The following is a 15,187-nucleotide window of genomic DNA, read 5'->3' as shown; positions in this document are numbered from 1 at the left end:
TTCCACTTCTTGTTTAATTCACATTAACAAAAACAAGTGGAATTATTCTATAGTTTACTTTACTGTGAAATTGATTATGAAAGAGTAGTTTTTGCTCATGTCATGAGTTTTCTGTAATGAGATTTTTTCTGCACAATCGAATAATTATATTCACAATTCACAATTCAGTTGTATTCACAATTCTGCGATATAGTAAGGTGGGGTAACTGTATCGTTTTCCGAAAAGTGCTACTTAAACGCTTGTTTTTAGACTGATGAAATTCTCTTTTACTTCTTCTAAATCCATATAATTATTCACTGTTTCATTCAGAAACATAATATAAAAAAAATTACCAAAAATATTAGAGAAAATTCATAAAATAATGATAATACTGAAATAAGTAAGCATGCACTAACTGGATCGCCTTTTCGCTAATTCACTTTTAATTAAACCTTTGGATTTAAAACACTTTTTTCACAAGGAAAAAACAATAAATGTTTTCAATCAACCAGCTGTCATTAGCGAAAATATCACTGCTAGAAAAATTTTTAGTGAAGAACCCACCTGGCACAAGATTGAAATGAGTCGATTACAGTGACTTATTTTATGGATAAAAATATTGTTTTTGCTTTTTCTCAAACTTGAATAGTTATATTATGTTACTGTAGTGACTATATTACGGAAATAAAAATAAAAATATTATTTTAAGTGGATTAGTCATAAACGATCCAGATAGTTTAGCGCCCGGATTAGTACACTTGACTGTATTTAGTTATTCATTGTCCAAAATTCCACTTTAAATAACTTTTATTTTTGGACTTTCAGACCTTTCGAAGCACTATTGTAGTAATATGATTCATTAAGGGGTTACGTTGATCTAAAAGACTAAAAAAAAACAAATTTTCTCTCTTTTTACTGATCTGACTTAAAAAGAGAGCAGTAATACACATTTTTTAACTTGTGACACGGATAAAGGCCAAACGGTAAGTGACATCGTCTTCCGGTTTTCGACAACCTTCCCATAAATCAATATTATATAGGACAGATTTTTCCTGTTTTTCTCTACCCTTCCTGCCCCTCCAATACCATGGTTTATTTCGAAAACGGATCCTAAAACTTTTATCATACTTAGTATATGCCGACGAATAATTTACTTGATATGAGAACCGGTGAACGTCGGGGGTGTAGGGTAGCTCAGAAAAACATGTAAATTCTTCCCAAAGCTTTCGGCTCGGACTCCAAGCCTTCCTCAGTGGCTGGACGGGAAAGAGCCTGTTTTATTTTCGTTCTGTATCATGCAAAAATTTTTTACAACTTACTCAAATCTTGAGATTTTCTAGCTTTGTCAGGGGGTCTGGGGGGTTCACAGGGCATGGGATTTAGGGACTGCACTTTAAAATATTTGGTTTTTTCTTAATTTTTAGGGTATCTGTTAGCAGTTTATGCCGCCCTCATTGAGGCTGATGGCTCACATGTCTCCAGATGATTAATGATGGTTGGAGAAGGGGCATCCAAAAATGAAATTTAAATTTTCAACGGTAATTTCAAAAGAAACCAGTATGAGGATGAACTTTGAACCAGTTCTCACAAAGAAGCCCACAAGACAAGAAAAGGAAGTTACTTACTACCCTAAAAATTAAGAAAAAACCAAATATTATATTTTAAAGTGCAGTCCCTAAATCCCATGCCCTGTGAACCCCCAGACCCCCTGACAAAGCTAGAAAATCTCAAGATTTGAGTAAGTTGTAAAAAATTTTTGCATGATACAGAACGAAAATAAAACAGGCTCTTTCCCGTCCAGCCACTGAGGAAGGCTTGGAGTCCGAGCCGAAAGCTTTGGGAAGAATTTACATGTTTTTCTGAGCTACCCTACACCCCCGACGTTCACCGGTTCTCATATCAAGTAAATTATTCGTCGGCATATACTAAGTATGATTGAAACTCCCGGATCTCGAGTGACACAGCGGGAGCAGGGAGAGAGTGGACTGTTTGGTAGATTGTCCTCTATATTGGGGGATAACATGACAATTGTGAGACAGTTTTGTAGAGCTGTAAAGAAATGTGCGCATTTGGAGTCAAGGAAGTGGTTCCTTCTTCAATGCAGAAGACAGGGAATTTTCCCACGACACATCACAGAAAATGTCGAATGTGTAGTGAACCTCATTACCCTTGACTCTCCATTCAATGGTAAGGCAAAGAGGTTGATGGATGATTTTAAAGCAAGAATTCTCAAACTTGAGATCGGTATTACACACTGGAGGTTGAAGAAAATGGAAAGGGAGATAAACAGTAAAAAGAGGGGTATCCAGGAATGTCTGCACTACAGCAATGATTGCAGGCTTTTCTTTATGGATCAGGAGCATGCATATGAGAGAATCCTGGCCGAAAAGTTAGCAGTGGTGGGCAGGAAATTGGTGGCTTGCCGACAGAGGGGAGATGGAGCAGTGGACTTTGCCGAACATCAGGAATTCCTGGTGAATGTTAGTGATGTTGAGATCCCAGCGGGTGTAACAAAACTCCTCTCCCTGGGGCCAAAATTTGCTCTCCCTACAGGACGGCTGCCGATATTTCACATGCTGGCGGAAACTGAGGTAGTGGTAAGGAATGTAGAGGATCAGACAGAGAAAGACAGATTGAGATCACGATTGGTGAATACGCTACAAAATTGCTCTAGGGGATCCAGGTCTCTTCTGCCACAGGAGAGGCTCATCCAAACACTGGAGAGGGAGACGTCCGAATTTCTGAAAGAAAAGGGTCAGGAAATTGTGATCATCAATTCAGATAAGGGTAATAAGACCACGATTTTAAACAGGAGGGATTACGATAGCAAAATGGAAGAATTGGTGAATGATGAGACTACGTACAAACTAATTACTAAAGATCCTACGCACAAGTTTCAAACAAAGAACAATGAACTTGCGCGAGGTCTGTATGAAAAGGGAAGAATTGATATGCTCCAGAAATATAAACTTACTACTTATAATGCTGTCGCCCCCAGGATTTATGGCTTACCAAAAATTCATAAGCCTGGAGTCCCCCTTCGTCCGGTAGTCTCGTTTGTGGCAAGCCCTACATACAACATGGCAAAATTTGTGGCATATCAGTTGTCTCCGCTGGCCAATAACCCCATTAATGTTAGAAATTCGGAAGAACTAGCCAGGTTTGTGACGGAGCAACGTCTTCCGGAAAACCACATTCTCATCAGCTTGGATGTGGTGGCACTCTTCACAAACGTGCCCATTGACCTTGTACTTCAGGAGATCCGCAGAAGATACAGTGAGATTGAGTCACATACAACACTGGATAGTGAGGAACTTGTGAAGTTAACAGAATTTTGTCTCACATCAGGATATTTCTCATACAAGGAAAAGATATATGTACAATTGGATGGAGTGGCCATGGGCTCGCCGATCAGTCCCATTGTGGCAGATGTGGTAATGCAAAGGGCTTTGGAAGTGATTATGGAGAACAGCCCCTTGAGAATTGTGTTTGTGAAGAAATATGTAGATGATTTACTACTGGCAATTCACGCAGAAGACGTAAACAGAGTCCTGGAGGTGTTCAACTCTTTTCACCCAAAAATTCATTTTACACTAGAGTGTGAGGTGAATGGAGTCCTCCCGTACCTGGACATGTCTCTACACAGAGACGAGGATGGCCACATAAAGACCAGTTGGTATTCGAAACCGTGCTCATCGCAGAGGATGCTCAATTTCCACAGTCTACACCCAACTAATATGATCCTTAATGTGGCCAAAAACTTCGTCAAGAGAGTAAGAAGTTTGACATCCTCTGTAGACTTGAATCCGGATGAAACAATCAGAAAAATTCTAAGAAAGAATGATTTTCCCGGACACATCATAACGTCTTTGCTGATTCCTGATCGAGGGCGGACGAATGAGGAGGATGGGCAGGCCGCGGAAGTGGAGAGATACTACTCGATGAGTTATGTGAGGGGCGTCTCAGAGAGGATGAGATCCATAATCCACACATCCGGTTTCATGGAAAAACAGAGATTAGCATTAAAACCAGCAAGAACAAACAGAAAGTTCTTCAGCAAGGTAAAGGACCAGATACCACTGGAACAACAATCAAATGTGGTTTATGAGATACCGTGTGGAGGATGCGAAAAGAAATACATTGGCACCACGGGTCAGCTCCTCAAGAAACGCATCCAACAACATAAGAGGGATTGTAGGCCACCCATAAGGAACGACCAGGCCACTGCATTGTGTGCTCACTCCGCAAACACCGGCCACATTTTCCGATTCGAGGACACAAGAATTATTGATAGGCACAAAAACCAGGAAAAAAGGATGGTCTTGGAGATGCTACACATAAAAAGAAACATCTCAACAACAGTAAACAAAAGACAAGACATTGAAAATCTGTCAGCAGTTTATGCCGCCCTCATTGAGGCTGATGGCTCACATGTCTCCAGATGATTAATGATGGTTGGAGAAGGGGCATCCAAAAATGAAATTTAAATTTTCAACGGTAATTTCAAAAGAAACCAGTATGAGGATGAACTTTGAACCAGTTCTCACAAAGAAGCCCACAAGACAAGAAAAGGAAGTTACTTACTACCCTAAAAATTAAGAAAAAACCAAATATTTTAAAGTGCAGTCCCTAAATCCCATGCCCTGTGAACCCCCAGACCCCCTGACAAAGCTAGAAAATCTCAAGATTTGAGTAAGTTGTAAAAAATTTTTGCATGATACAGAACGAAAATAAAACAGGCTCTTTCCCGTCCAGCCACTGAGGAAGGCTTGGAGTCCGAGCCGAAAGCTTTGGGAAGAATTTACATGTTTTTCGAAACTTGAAGTTTTCCAATTATTGAACGTTCTGTTAAACTCCTGCTACAATCACTTTCTATAATCATCAAATTCATTGAATTCTTGCCTTAGATATTTCCTTGCATTATCAGAACTTTATCATTGATGAAATATCGGGAAATTATAATAGCAAAGAGATACAAAATATGATACAAAAAATAATCAAGTCATTTGACGAATTCCTCTCTGCGACATCAGGAATTTTTCAATTATTTGTTGAAAATGTTTTACTTCCCAGCAACATTCATTTCACAACACAAAACAGCTGATTCTTAAAATATTTCGAGTAAAATGTTTTTCATGGGGGATTCTATTCGCTGAATGTAAGCAAAATTGACCGAGTTAAAGCTCATTGTGGAAACTGACTGCAAAAGGGATATTTCGAATCAAAATATTTAAAAATATTCTCAAACGGAGATGGTCCTTACCAATAATGGGATAAAAAGTATAATCGTATATGATATTCTGGTGTATCCATTGCATATTACTTTAGCACCACTTATCGTTCGATTAAAAAACTGCTAAATTGGTAATAAAATAACTCAAAAGTGAATTAAAAGCATGTAAAAATAGTACAATGAAGTATTGAATCAATGGTTTCTGGGGTGTTAACGTGACGACAGATTTGACCTAAAACCATCCCTGGTGCACAATTCAACTTGGTTGATTAATAGTGTAGTTGAGTTATTGCATGAAATGTGTTTCCTTCATGCTGAGACGTAAATTGCTTGAAAGCGCATAATTTGTGAAAGAAAACAGAGCATAGAAAATTTATGGGGCACTTGGACAAGTTTGCAAAGACAAGTACTTGTTTATCAACAATATGCAATCGATAGAAATTATCTAATTATCATATGTAGTGGAAGAACTTTTTGAAAGTTGTAGGTTTGGTACAAAGTTTTGTGGGAAACATTCCATTGCGGAGGGAACAACAATGTAAAGAACTACTTTCAATCAAATATTATCCTTTGTGCTATTTTCGTCATAAAATTCATTAAATATTTGCATCAAGCATTGCGAAAATTTGCTATTGCAGAATTATATTTAGAATTAGGTGAGATTCTACGTAATCTCACATAGGATAGTCCTTACCACCCTAACAGACCTCGCAAATTTATGTTCTCCGAACGGGCTCATACCTTACTAGAATGTTTGTCGCAATTCCCTTTCTTTTGAGTTTTAAACTAAATATCTCAATAATTAAGAAAGATATCAATTCGTACACTGTGAGTGAGAGAAGTCCGAAAAAGTTAAAATAACATTCCGGAAATGTTAATTTTACCCTGTAGTATTGATCCGAAATCGGTGTATTGGGGGTTAAAGTTACTCTTTCTCATGTTATTTTTACCCTTGAAAAGCTGTAAAATTTACATTAAAAAATGTTGATATATTTTTACACCTAAAAAGTGTCAAAGTTATGAGGAAAAAAAGTCAATCGCACCCCCTTTTTTCTCAGTGTAGTTTCTAATCGGTAACAACCAAAATCCCGAATGCTGAAATCATGAAAGGTCAAGATCATAAAATGGACGAAATTGTCATCATCACTTTCAACCGCTTATATTACGATACGCTTACGATATATCTCCCGATATACGATATATATATTATTACGCTTACGATATATCTCCCGTTCTGTATGACCGAATTTGATGATCTGGGTGAAAATTAAAAGTATTATAACATATCAGAACTTAATAAAAAATTAGTTGTCCGAATGCTAGTGGCGCTGAAATAAGAAAACTAATTTTGATAGAACGTCATATATGTTTACCCGTTTACTGGTTTTTACAAATTATAAATAAAGTGTTTGTCTACATTTTGTTCACTCATTATTTTAACCTCAGTTTACTCTAGTTACCAAAACCCGAATACCGAATTTTATTTAATTTTAATTATGTTGTAAAATTTTATTTTACTTAGAAAAAAGTGAAACGTGAATGTACAAGCTCTCTTTTTCAGGGAACGTAGTAGTCAAAGCTACTGATTAACAGTAAAAAAATTAAAATTTTAGAGAAATGGTTTTGAGATTTTTTTTTTACATATTTTAAATAAAAGAAATTCAAAAGACTTATACAAAAAAAAAACATGAGTATAATAGAAAATCAAGTACAGTGGGAACTCGATAGAGTCAACCCGCGATAGAATCAATCTCCAATATAGAGTCAACAGCTATTTCTTTACTCTACGGACTCCGATAGAGTCAACTTGGACCCAAATTGACTCCGATACAGTCAACTTTTCCATTATTATTGAACTAATAATATTATACAACTTTTTCGAAATTAAAATCAGTGTTTTGGTGTATCAATGTAACGTTTTTTACACAAGAAAAACAATATTATGATAAAATTCGTATATTAACCGTGTAATCAATTTTCGACAAAATAATTTTCTTTTCGTTATTTTAGGCGTTTTGACCGATTAAAAGTTCTCTTGTCTTTTTTCTCTTGTCTTAAGATTTTTGATTAAGCCCTATGACCCCGTATGACGTGTTTTTCTGTAATAAAAAAAATGATTTTAGCGGTGAAGGGAAGGAGTAGGGAGTAAATGAGGGTCATAATAATAATCCCCAGATTGACTTATTAGGGGGTCATCCGAATACTCTAAGTAGATATCTCTAACTATTTAACGCCCATTTTTCTAAACAAAAAGAAGATGAAAAAAAAAATGGTTTTATTGCTCTTTTTGTAAAGTTTAGAGCCATGGTTGTGTCATAAGGAAAGAACAACTATCATTCTATTCTTTCACAATAAAAGTTTACAATAAATTCTAATTAATAACGTTAATTGCATCAGAATGTTCAACAATTAAATATCTACCGGAGTATTTTCCAAAAAAGTGAAAAAAGAAATCTTTAAGACACCATTTCTTTATTTTAACGTCGTGAAAGGACCTCAATATTGTCACATGAATATTAATTTTGACTTAAGATGCTTACTAATAATAGAAACGTTCTGTAAAATCATTTCTTAATCTCCAACTTTCGCCCAAACATACGACTTTTTTGGACCAGAGGGTGTAGAATTTAAGGGTTAATTAAATGAAATATTCTACTATCGTATTAAATTTATCAATTAGCTAGTAAAAACATAAAATAATACCCTTTTACATAAAAATTTTACGTTTTGATTGATTTATTTCGGACTCCGATAGAGTCACCGAATCCAATGGTGTCAATAGGACTGGAAATAATTAGTTGACTCTATCGAGGTCCCACTGTATATCATTTTAAACAGAATACAATTATCTTTCCAATAAAAAAAAGTTTTAAAAAAATCTGAACCCGTTCTCGAGTTGCACGTAGCACTATAATGTCCTAGACACACTTACGACTTAAGCCGGGAGACGACTAACAAGGGAAGGTCTCGGACCTTCGGACGAATTTCTTTATGAAACTTTGCATATTACCTAATTTGGGCACGACAAATACGATGGTGATAGTAAGAAACCTTGCAATTTGTTGTGTCACCCGTTACAGGGGGGGTGTTTGGGGGACAAAATTCACATTTTTGGCTGTAGGAGCCAGAGGGTTGAAGATAGCGACTTGGGGTCTTCGGGTGACCCCCCCATAAGTTGACCTGGGGAATCTAAATATAACCTTCGTTTTTCCCCCACCCCTCCCCTTTCCCTAAAAACACGTTTTTTCTGTAATATCTCGAAAACTACTCTTCAGATAATTTTCATTGGCTGATATGTTTTAGACCTTGTCCAGACGGATATTTCGTCCATACATGCCAATGACCTTGAAAAATTCCTTCATGGTGTTTTTCAAGGTCAAATGTACTACGCTCAAAAAACTCACTTTTTTTCAGACAATTTTATTAAAGCATAATTTTTTAAGAACCCTAATCGATTGCTTAATCAATATAAGCCAATTTAAGCCACTTTAATTCCATTGACACGCTTTTGACATTTATATATATTTCAAACCCAATTGTCATTTTAAAAATATTTTATTTGATTTGACACCTAATATTTGATTTTGACTGATTTCCTGAAGTAAGACATCATGGTAATGCAATTTTCATTAAATTTGTGAAATTTATGAAATTTACAAGGAAATTTATGAAATTTTATGAAACTTATGAAAATTTACTTGATAATGTTTTTAACGACTGCTGATTAATCATTTTCAATTTATAGCATGGATTATCATTTGTAAATGAAACGAAATAAGCTATATTAGGAGAAAACCAAAATCTATTACGACAATAATATATTGAATTTCAAGTGTATAAAAAGATTTATATGTAATCATGAACAAAAAATGCTAGTTTCTGGAAGGCATAATTTTCAAAACTAAATATTTTAAAATCACACTAAACATTTTTAAAAACTACGCAGAACCATCACAAAACGGTGAAAAGTATATTTAAAACAAGTGTAGTTCAAGTATAAAACGACTAACCCTGTCCTACAAATAGCTCAAGTATAAAATGGTTAAAGAAAACGCTACAAATACGCACAACTCAATCATAAAACGGTTCACTTTGCATCTAAAAACACGCACATCTTTATCATAAAACGGTTAAGATCGTTCTTAAAAACTAGCACAGCTTGAAACATAGACCGGTTAAGATTGTGCTTAAAAATCCGAAAAACTGAATCATAAAATGCTCAAGATTGCGCTCAAAATTACGCACAGCTCAATTATAAAACGGTAAGTGCGCTTAAAATTGCGTAGGGGAAACTGGGGCACCACCAAACAGGGGTACCACCAAACACTGCGATTTTTTAAATTGGTACAAGATTTCAGAGAATGAGACTTACGTGAAATCATAGATACTATAGGGATGCTTGTCCAGAGAAAGAATGATCCACATAATTCAAGTAGTTTAGAAATAAGAATTTTTTTCGCAAAATTGTTAGATTTTGATAATTTTAGTCATTTATATATCTACCTGGAAAATAAAACTGAAATAAGTTACATCAAATTTCACTACACCAGTACTTTCCTACATGTTTTGGGATAATATTCATGTATCTACTAAAGAAATTAATGTTCACATTTTTTTAAAAGAATATAAAATCCATCACAAAACAGAGTTTGGGGCATCAACAAACAGGAAAATTTCTCACAATTACTCTGTAATGTCGCGAGCGTAGCTTGAATGGCAAAATTTTTCCTCTTATCTTTCTTACTCTTCATCTCCCTCTTTGTTCTATTTCTGAAATTTATATCCATTCATGGGATTTTCATTCAAAACTCAGGAGAAATATAGTTTCAAGAACCCAATTTTGAATTAAATGATTTTAATGATTCTTAAATGATTTTAATCAAGGATTGACGAATAATTTCTCGATTTCATTACAAATAACACTGTGCGACACGTTGTGGGTGTCTTTGACGAGAGTGCCAACACTTGTTAGAGGGTCATTTAAGGACCTCAAATCTGCAATCCGTTTGTCCGGGTCACCTCTAGATTTTTTTGGAAAAGCATTTTTTGTTTTTTGCTGTTTTATAAAATTCAAAAATTCATATCTCCGGTTCTAATTATCCGGTGGTAGTCACATAAAGCTAAACTGACGCGTAATTTCATCCTCTATAACTCTTGTGAACATATCAAGCACCTATGATGAAATTAAAGTATATTTTTTAAAAATTTTTTGAAAAAGGGCACCTAAAATGGTGCATTTTTCTGTATTTTTTCCATCTACTAGTAATTTTCCCACTTTAATAGAGCATTTTATATGTCAAATAACTATGCCTAAAAGTTAGAGAATTTAATATTCTTTCATATCTTTTTGGTTTAAATTTTCTATCATAATTCGTTTATTCACAATAATTTATTGAAAATAAAATGCATTATTATAAAAATAAAATCTCTTATTATATATAATTATTTGGTATCTTTGTCTAACCTACTGAAGAGCATTCCCTTTTGCACTCTCACTTACACATTTCACATGAAAACAGGCGAAATGAAAAAAAGAGACGTATTTAGAAATAAAGAGAGAAGAATAGTTTTTTTGGCATTCATAACAGCTATTCTTCTCTCTCTATTTCTAAATACGTCTCTTTTCTTTCATTTCACCTCTTTTTATATGAAATGTGTAAGGGAGAGTGCAAAAGAAAATGCTCTTCAGTAGGTTAGACAAAGATACTAATATAATTATATATAATAAGAGATTTTAATGCACTTTATTTTCAAGAAATTATTGTGATTAAACAAATTAAGACAGAAAATTCAAACCAAAAGAAAATGAAAGAATATTAAATTCTCTAACTTTTAGGCATAGTTATTTGACATATAAAATGCTCTATTAAAGTGGGAAAATTACTAGAAGATGGAAAAAATACAGAAAAATGCACCATTTTAGGTGCCCTTTTTCAAAAAATTTTTAAAAAATATACTTTAATTTCATCATAGGTGCTTGATATGTTCACAAGAGTTATAGAGGATGAAATTACGCGTCAGTTTAGCTTTATGTGACCACCACCGGATAATTAGAACCGGAGATATGAATTTTTGAATTTTATAAAACAGCAAAAAACAAAAAATGCTTTTCCAAAAAAATCTAGAGGTGACCCGGACAAACGGATTGCAGATTTGAGGTCCTTAAATGACCCTCTAACAAGTTTTGGCACTCTCGTCAAAGACACCCACAAAAAGGTAAATTTTGTCGCACCGTGTAATCAGAAGAGCGCGCAAAATTTGAACTTTAGGTATAGTGTTTGCCACGAATTTAGTGGCGCTGCTTTCCAGTCAGAAGTCGAATGTTGTCAAAATAATGAAAAATCCATTGAAAAGAAAAATATGTTCGGTGTGCAGTGCTTTAGTTTTTTGCTATTTTGGTCACTCATTCCAAATTTTGCAGTGCTTTTTTGAAAATTATTTACATTTTCAATACCTTCTTTATAATTAAGAGTTGTGGTGAATGCCCAATATAACTTCAATGGATGAGAAAAAGAGGTGTTTTTTGGTGCCCCAGAAAGTGTTTATTGGTACCCCGGGTGGTTGGAAAAAAGCGAAAAATGCATGGTGATACAATTTTCCTTTTTACGGAAAATTGAAGTGCTTCACATCATCCTTGCATACATTAATATGCAGCCTATACCTGAGACTATAACATGGGGTAAGCAACATTTTTCTAAAATTCACAGTTTTCTTAGGAAATTCAATCAAAATCGCATCTTTCAAAAGTGTTTGGTGGTACCCCAGTTTCCCCTACATCTCAATCATAAAACGATAAATGCGCCTAAAATCACGCAAAGTTCGATCGTGAAACGACAAATGCGCTTAAAATCATACACAGTTCAATCATAAAACGGTAAATGCGCTCAAAATCACGCACAGCTCAATTATAAGCCGGTTAAGATTTCGCTTAAAATTACGCACAGCTCAAAAATGAAACGGTAAATGTGCTTAAAATTACGCACACCTCAATCATAAAACGGTAAATGTGCTTAAAATTACGCACCGCTCAATCATAAAACGGTAAATCTTAAAATCACGCGCAGGTCAATCATAAAACGGTAAATCCGCTTAAAATCACGTACAGCTTAATCATAAAAGATTGCGCAGTATAAGGCGCATTCTTAACCGTTTCATGATTCATGTGTGTGTGATTGTTAGCGCAATCTTGACCGTTTATTAATCTGTGCGTGATTTTGAACGTAAGTTTAACAGTTTTATGATTGAGCAGTGCGTGATTTTGAGCGTAATCTTTAGCATTTTATTTTTGAGCTTTTGCGCATTTGCGATTTTAAGATTAAGCTGTGCCTAATTTTAGACACTTTTACCGTTTTATGATTTGGATGTGCGTAATTTTTAGCGCATTTACCGTTTTATGATTTACCTGTGCGTGATTTCAAGCGGAATCTTAACCGTTTTATAATGGAGCTGTGCGTGATTTTGAGCGCATTTACCGTTTTATGATTGACCTGTGCGTGATTTTAAGCGCATTTGCCGTTTCACGATCGAAATTTGCGTGATTTTAGGCGCATTTATCGTATTATGATTAAGATGTTTTATGATTGAGTTGTGCATAATTTTAAGCACATTTTTCGTTTTATGATTGAGCTATGCGTAATTATAAGCCAATTTGCCGTTTTTTGATTGAGTAATGTGTGATTTCATAAGCATTTGCCATTTTATGATTGAGCAGTGTGTGATTTTAAGCGTATTTGTCGTTTCACGATCGAAATTTGCGTGATTTTAGGCGCATTTATCGCTTTATGATTGAGATGTGCGCGATTTTAAGCGCACTTACCGTTTTATAATTGAGCTGTGCGTAGTTTTGAGCGCAATCTTGAGCATTTTATGATTCAGTTTTTCGGATTTTTAAGCACAATCTTAACCGGTCTATGTTTCAAGCTGTGCTAGTTTTTAAGAACGATCTTAACCGTTTTATGATAAAGATGTGCGTGTTTTTAGATGCAAAGTGAACCGTTTTATGATTGAGTTGTGCGTATTTGTAGCGTTTTCTTTAACCATTTTATACTTGAGCTATTTGTAGGACAGGGTTAGTCGTTTTATACTTGAACTACACTTGTTTTAAATATACTTTTCACCGTTTTGTGATGGTTCTGCGTAGTTTTTAAAAATGTTTAGTGTGATTTTAAAATATTTAGTTTTGAAAATTATGCCTTCCAGAAACTAGCATTTTTTGTTCATGATTACATATAAATCTTTTTATACACTTGAAATTCAATATATTATTGTCGTAATAGATTTTGGTTTTCTCCTAATATAGCTTATTTCGTTTCATTTACAAATGATAATCCATGCTATAAATTGAAAATGATTAATCAGCAGTCGTTAAAACATTATCAAGTAAATTTTCATAAGTTTCATAAAATTTCATAAATTTCCTTGTAAATTTCATAAATTTCACAAATTTAATGAAAATTGCATTACCATGATGTCTTACTTCAGGAAATCAGTCAAAATCAAATATTAGGTGTCAAATCAAATAAAATATTTTTAAAATGACAATTGGGTTTGAAATATATATAAATGTCAAAAGCGTGTCAATGGAATTAAAGTGGCTTAAATTGGCTTATATTGATTAAGCAATCGATTAGGGTTCTTAAAAAATTATGCTTTAATAAAATTGTCTGAAAAAAAGTGAGTTTTTTGAGCGTAGTACATTTGACCTTGAAAAACACCATGAAGGAATTTTTCAAGGTCATTGGCATGTATGGACGAAATATCCGTCTGGACAAGGTCTAAAACATATCAGCCAATGAAAATTATCTGAAGAGTAGTTTTCGAGATATTACAGAAAAACGTGTTTTTAGGGAAAGGGGAGGGGTGGGGGAAAAACGAAGGTTATATTTAGATTCCCCAGGTCAACTTATGGGGGGGTCACCCGAAGACCCCAAGTCGCTATCTTCAACCCTCTGGCTCCTACAGCCAAAAATGTGAATTTTGTCCCCCAAACACCCCCCCTGTAACGGGTGACACAACAAATTGCAAGGTTTCTTACTATCACCATCGTATTTGTCGTGCCCAAATTAGGTAATATGCAAAGTTTCATAAAGAAATTCGTCCGAAGGTCCGAGACCTTCCCTTGTCAGAGTGAAAAATTGCAAAGTTGGCATTTGGAGAGGTATTGAAAATTTTTTCAGAAATCGATTGTGCAAAATATATTTAGTTAAAGCGGAATATCTGTAGAAATTGAAGAGCGAAAATTAAAAATTTTATGAACTGAAAGTCGAAATCAATTAAGTTCATTGTGTGATTTCGAGAGTTCAATAATTCAATTGGGATTTTTTTTCGCAGTATTTAACATTTCACCGTCCTTAATGCCTTTTGTTCGTTGAATTTTTATTAACTATAGTACAAAATCGATTTATTTTGGGATTAAATACTAATTTTTTAGTCACTATTATTCTGAAACGACTTATACTTATTATTCTGAAAAGAAGTATTATGATAACGATAATTCATTTACATTACGCTCAGTCTTTTTGATCATTTTGATCTGAAGGTTAATCACCAAGTTTAAAACGACAATAAATGCTAACAGAATTACACTTACTAATCTTATACTCCCTCTGTTCTGCAAAAAGTCGTACATTTTTTGCCTGAACACTTGCAAATCAGTTCGGAGTTCCTTTAATTTCGTCTCTGTATATTCGAAAATCAAATTGACTTCTGAAACTTTTGTGGCATATTCTTAGTTTATGTATCGATTTAAGCAATAAAAAAGTATCAAAATATTTTAACCATTTTAACTTTGTTATTAGGGGGACTCCTTTAATAACGGGAAAAACATTTTTGCTTAGAAAATTAAGAAATTTTACTACTCAAAAATCATAATTATTAGTAAAGAAAAAAGTGAAACGTATTCTTAAATCCTCTAAAATTGATCGAACAATTCCGAGATGGTTCATAATTTCATAATTCACCCTTTGCCAAACTTA

General features: G+C 34.3%; 1 protein-coding gene across 1 annotated transcript; it reads left to right on the top strand.

The window, feature by feature from the left end:
• Positions 1 to 1,911: 1,911 nt before the first annotated feature.
• Positions 1,912 to 3,716, top strand: LOC129801005 (uncharacterized). Its single transcript, XM_055845758.1, has 2 exons — positions 1,912 to 3,519; positions 3,627 to 3,716. Exons 1-2 carry the CDS (start codon positions 1,912 to 1,914, stop codon positions 3,714 to 3,716), a joined length of 1,698 nt encoding a protein of 565 aa, XP_055701733.1.
• Positions 3,717 to 15,187: the final 11,471 nt, after the last annotated feature.

The sequence above is a fragment of the Phlebotomus papatasi genome, chromosome 2 (assembly GCF_024763615.1).
Source record: "Phlebotomus papatasi isolate M1 chromosome 2, Ppap_2.1, whole genome shotgun sequence".
In the NCBI taxonomy this organism is placed as follows: domain Eukaryota; kingdom Metazoa; phylum Arthropoda; class Insecta; order Diptera; family Psychodidae; genus Phlebotomus; species Phlebotomus papatasi.
The sequence above is the reverse complement of the archived record's forward strand: the minus strand, read 5'-3'. Positions and strand labels throughout refer to the sequence as shown.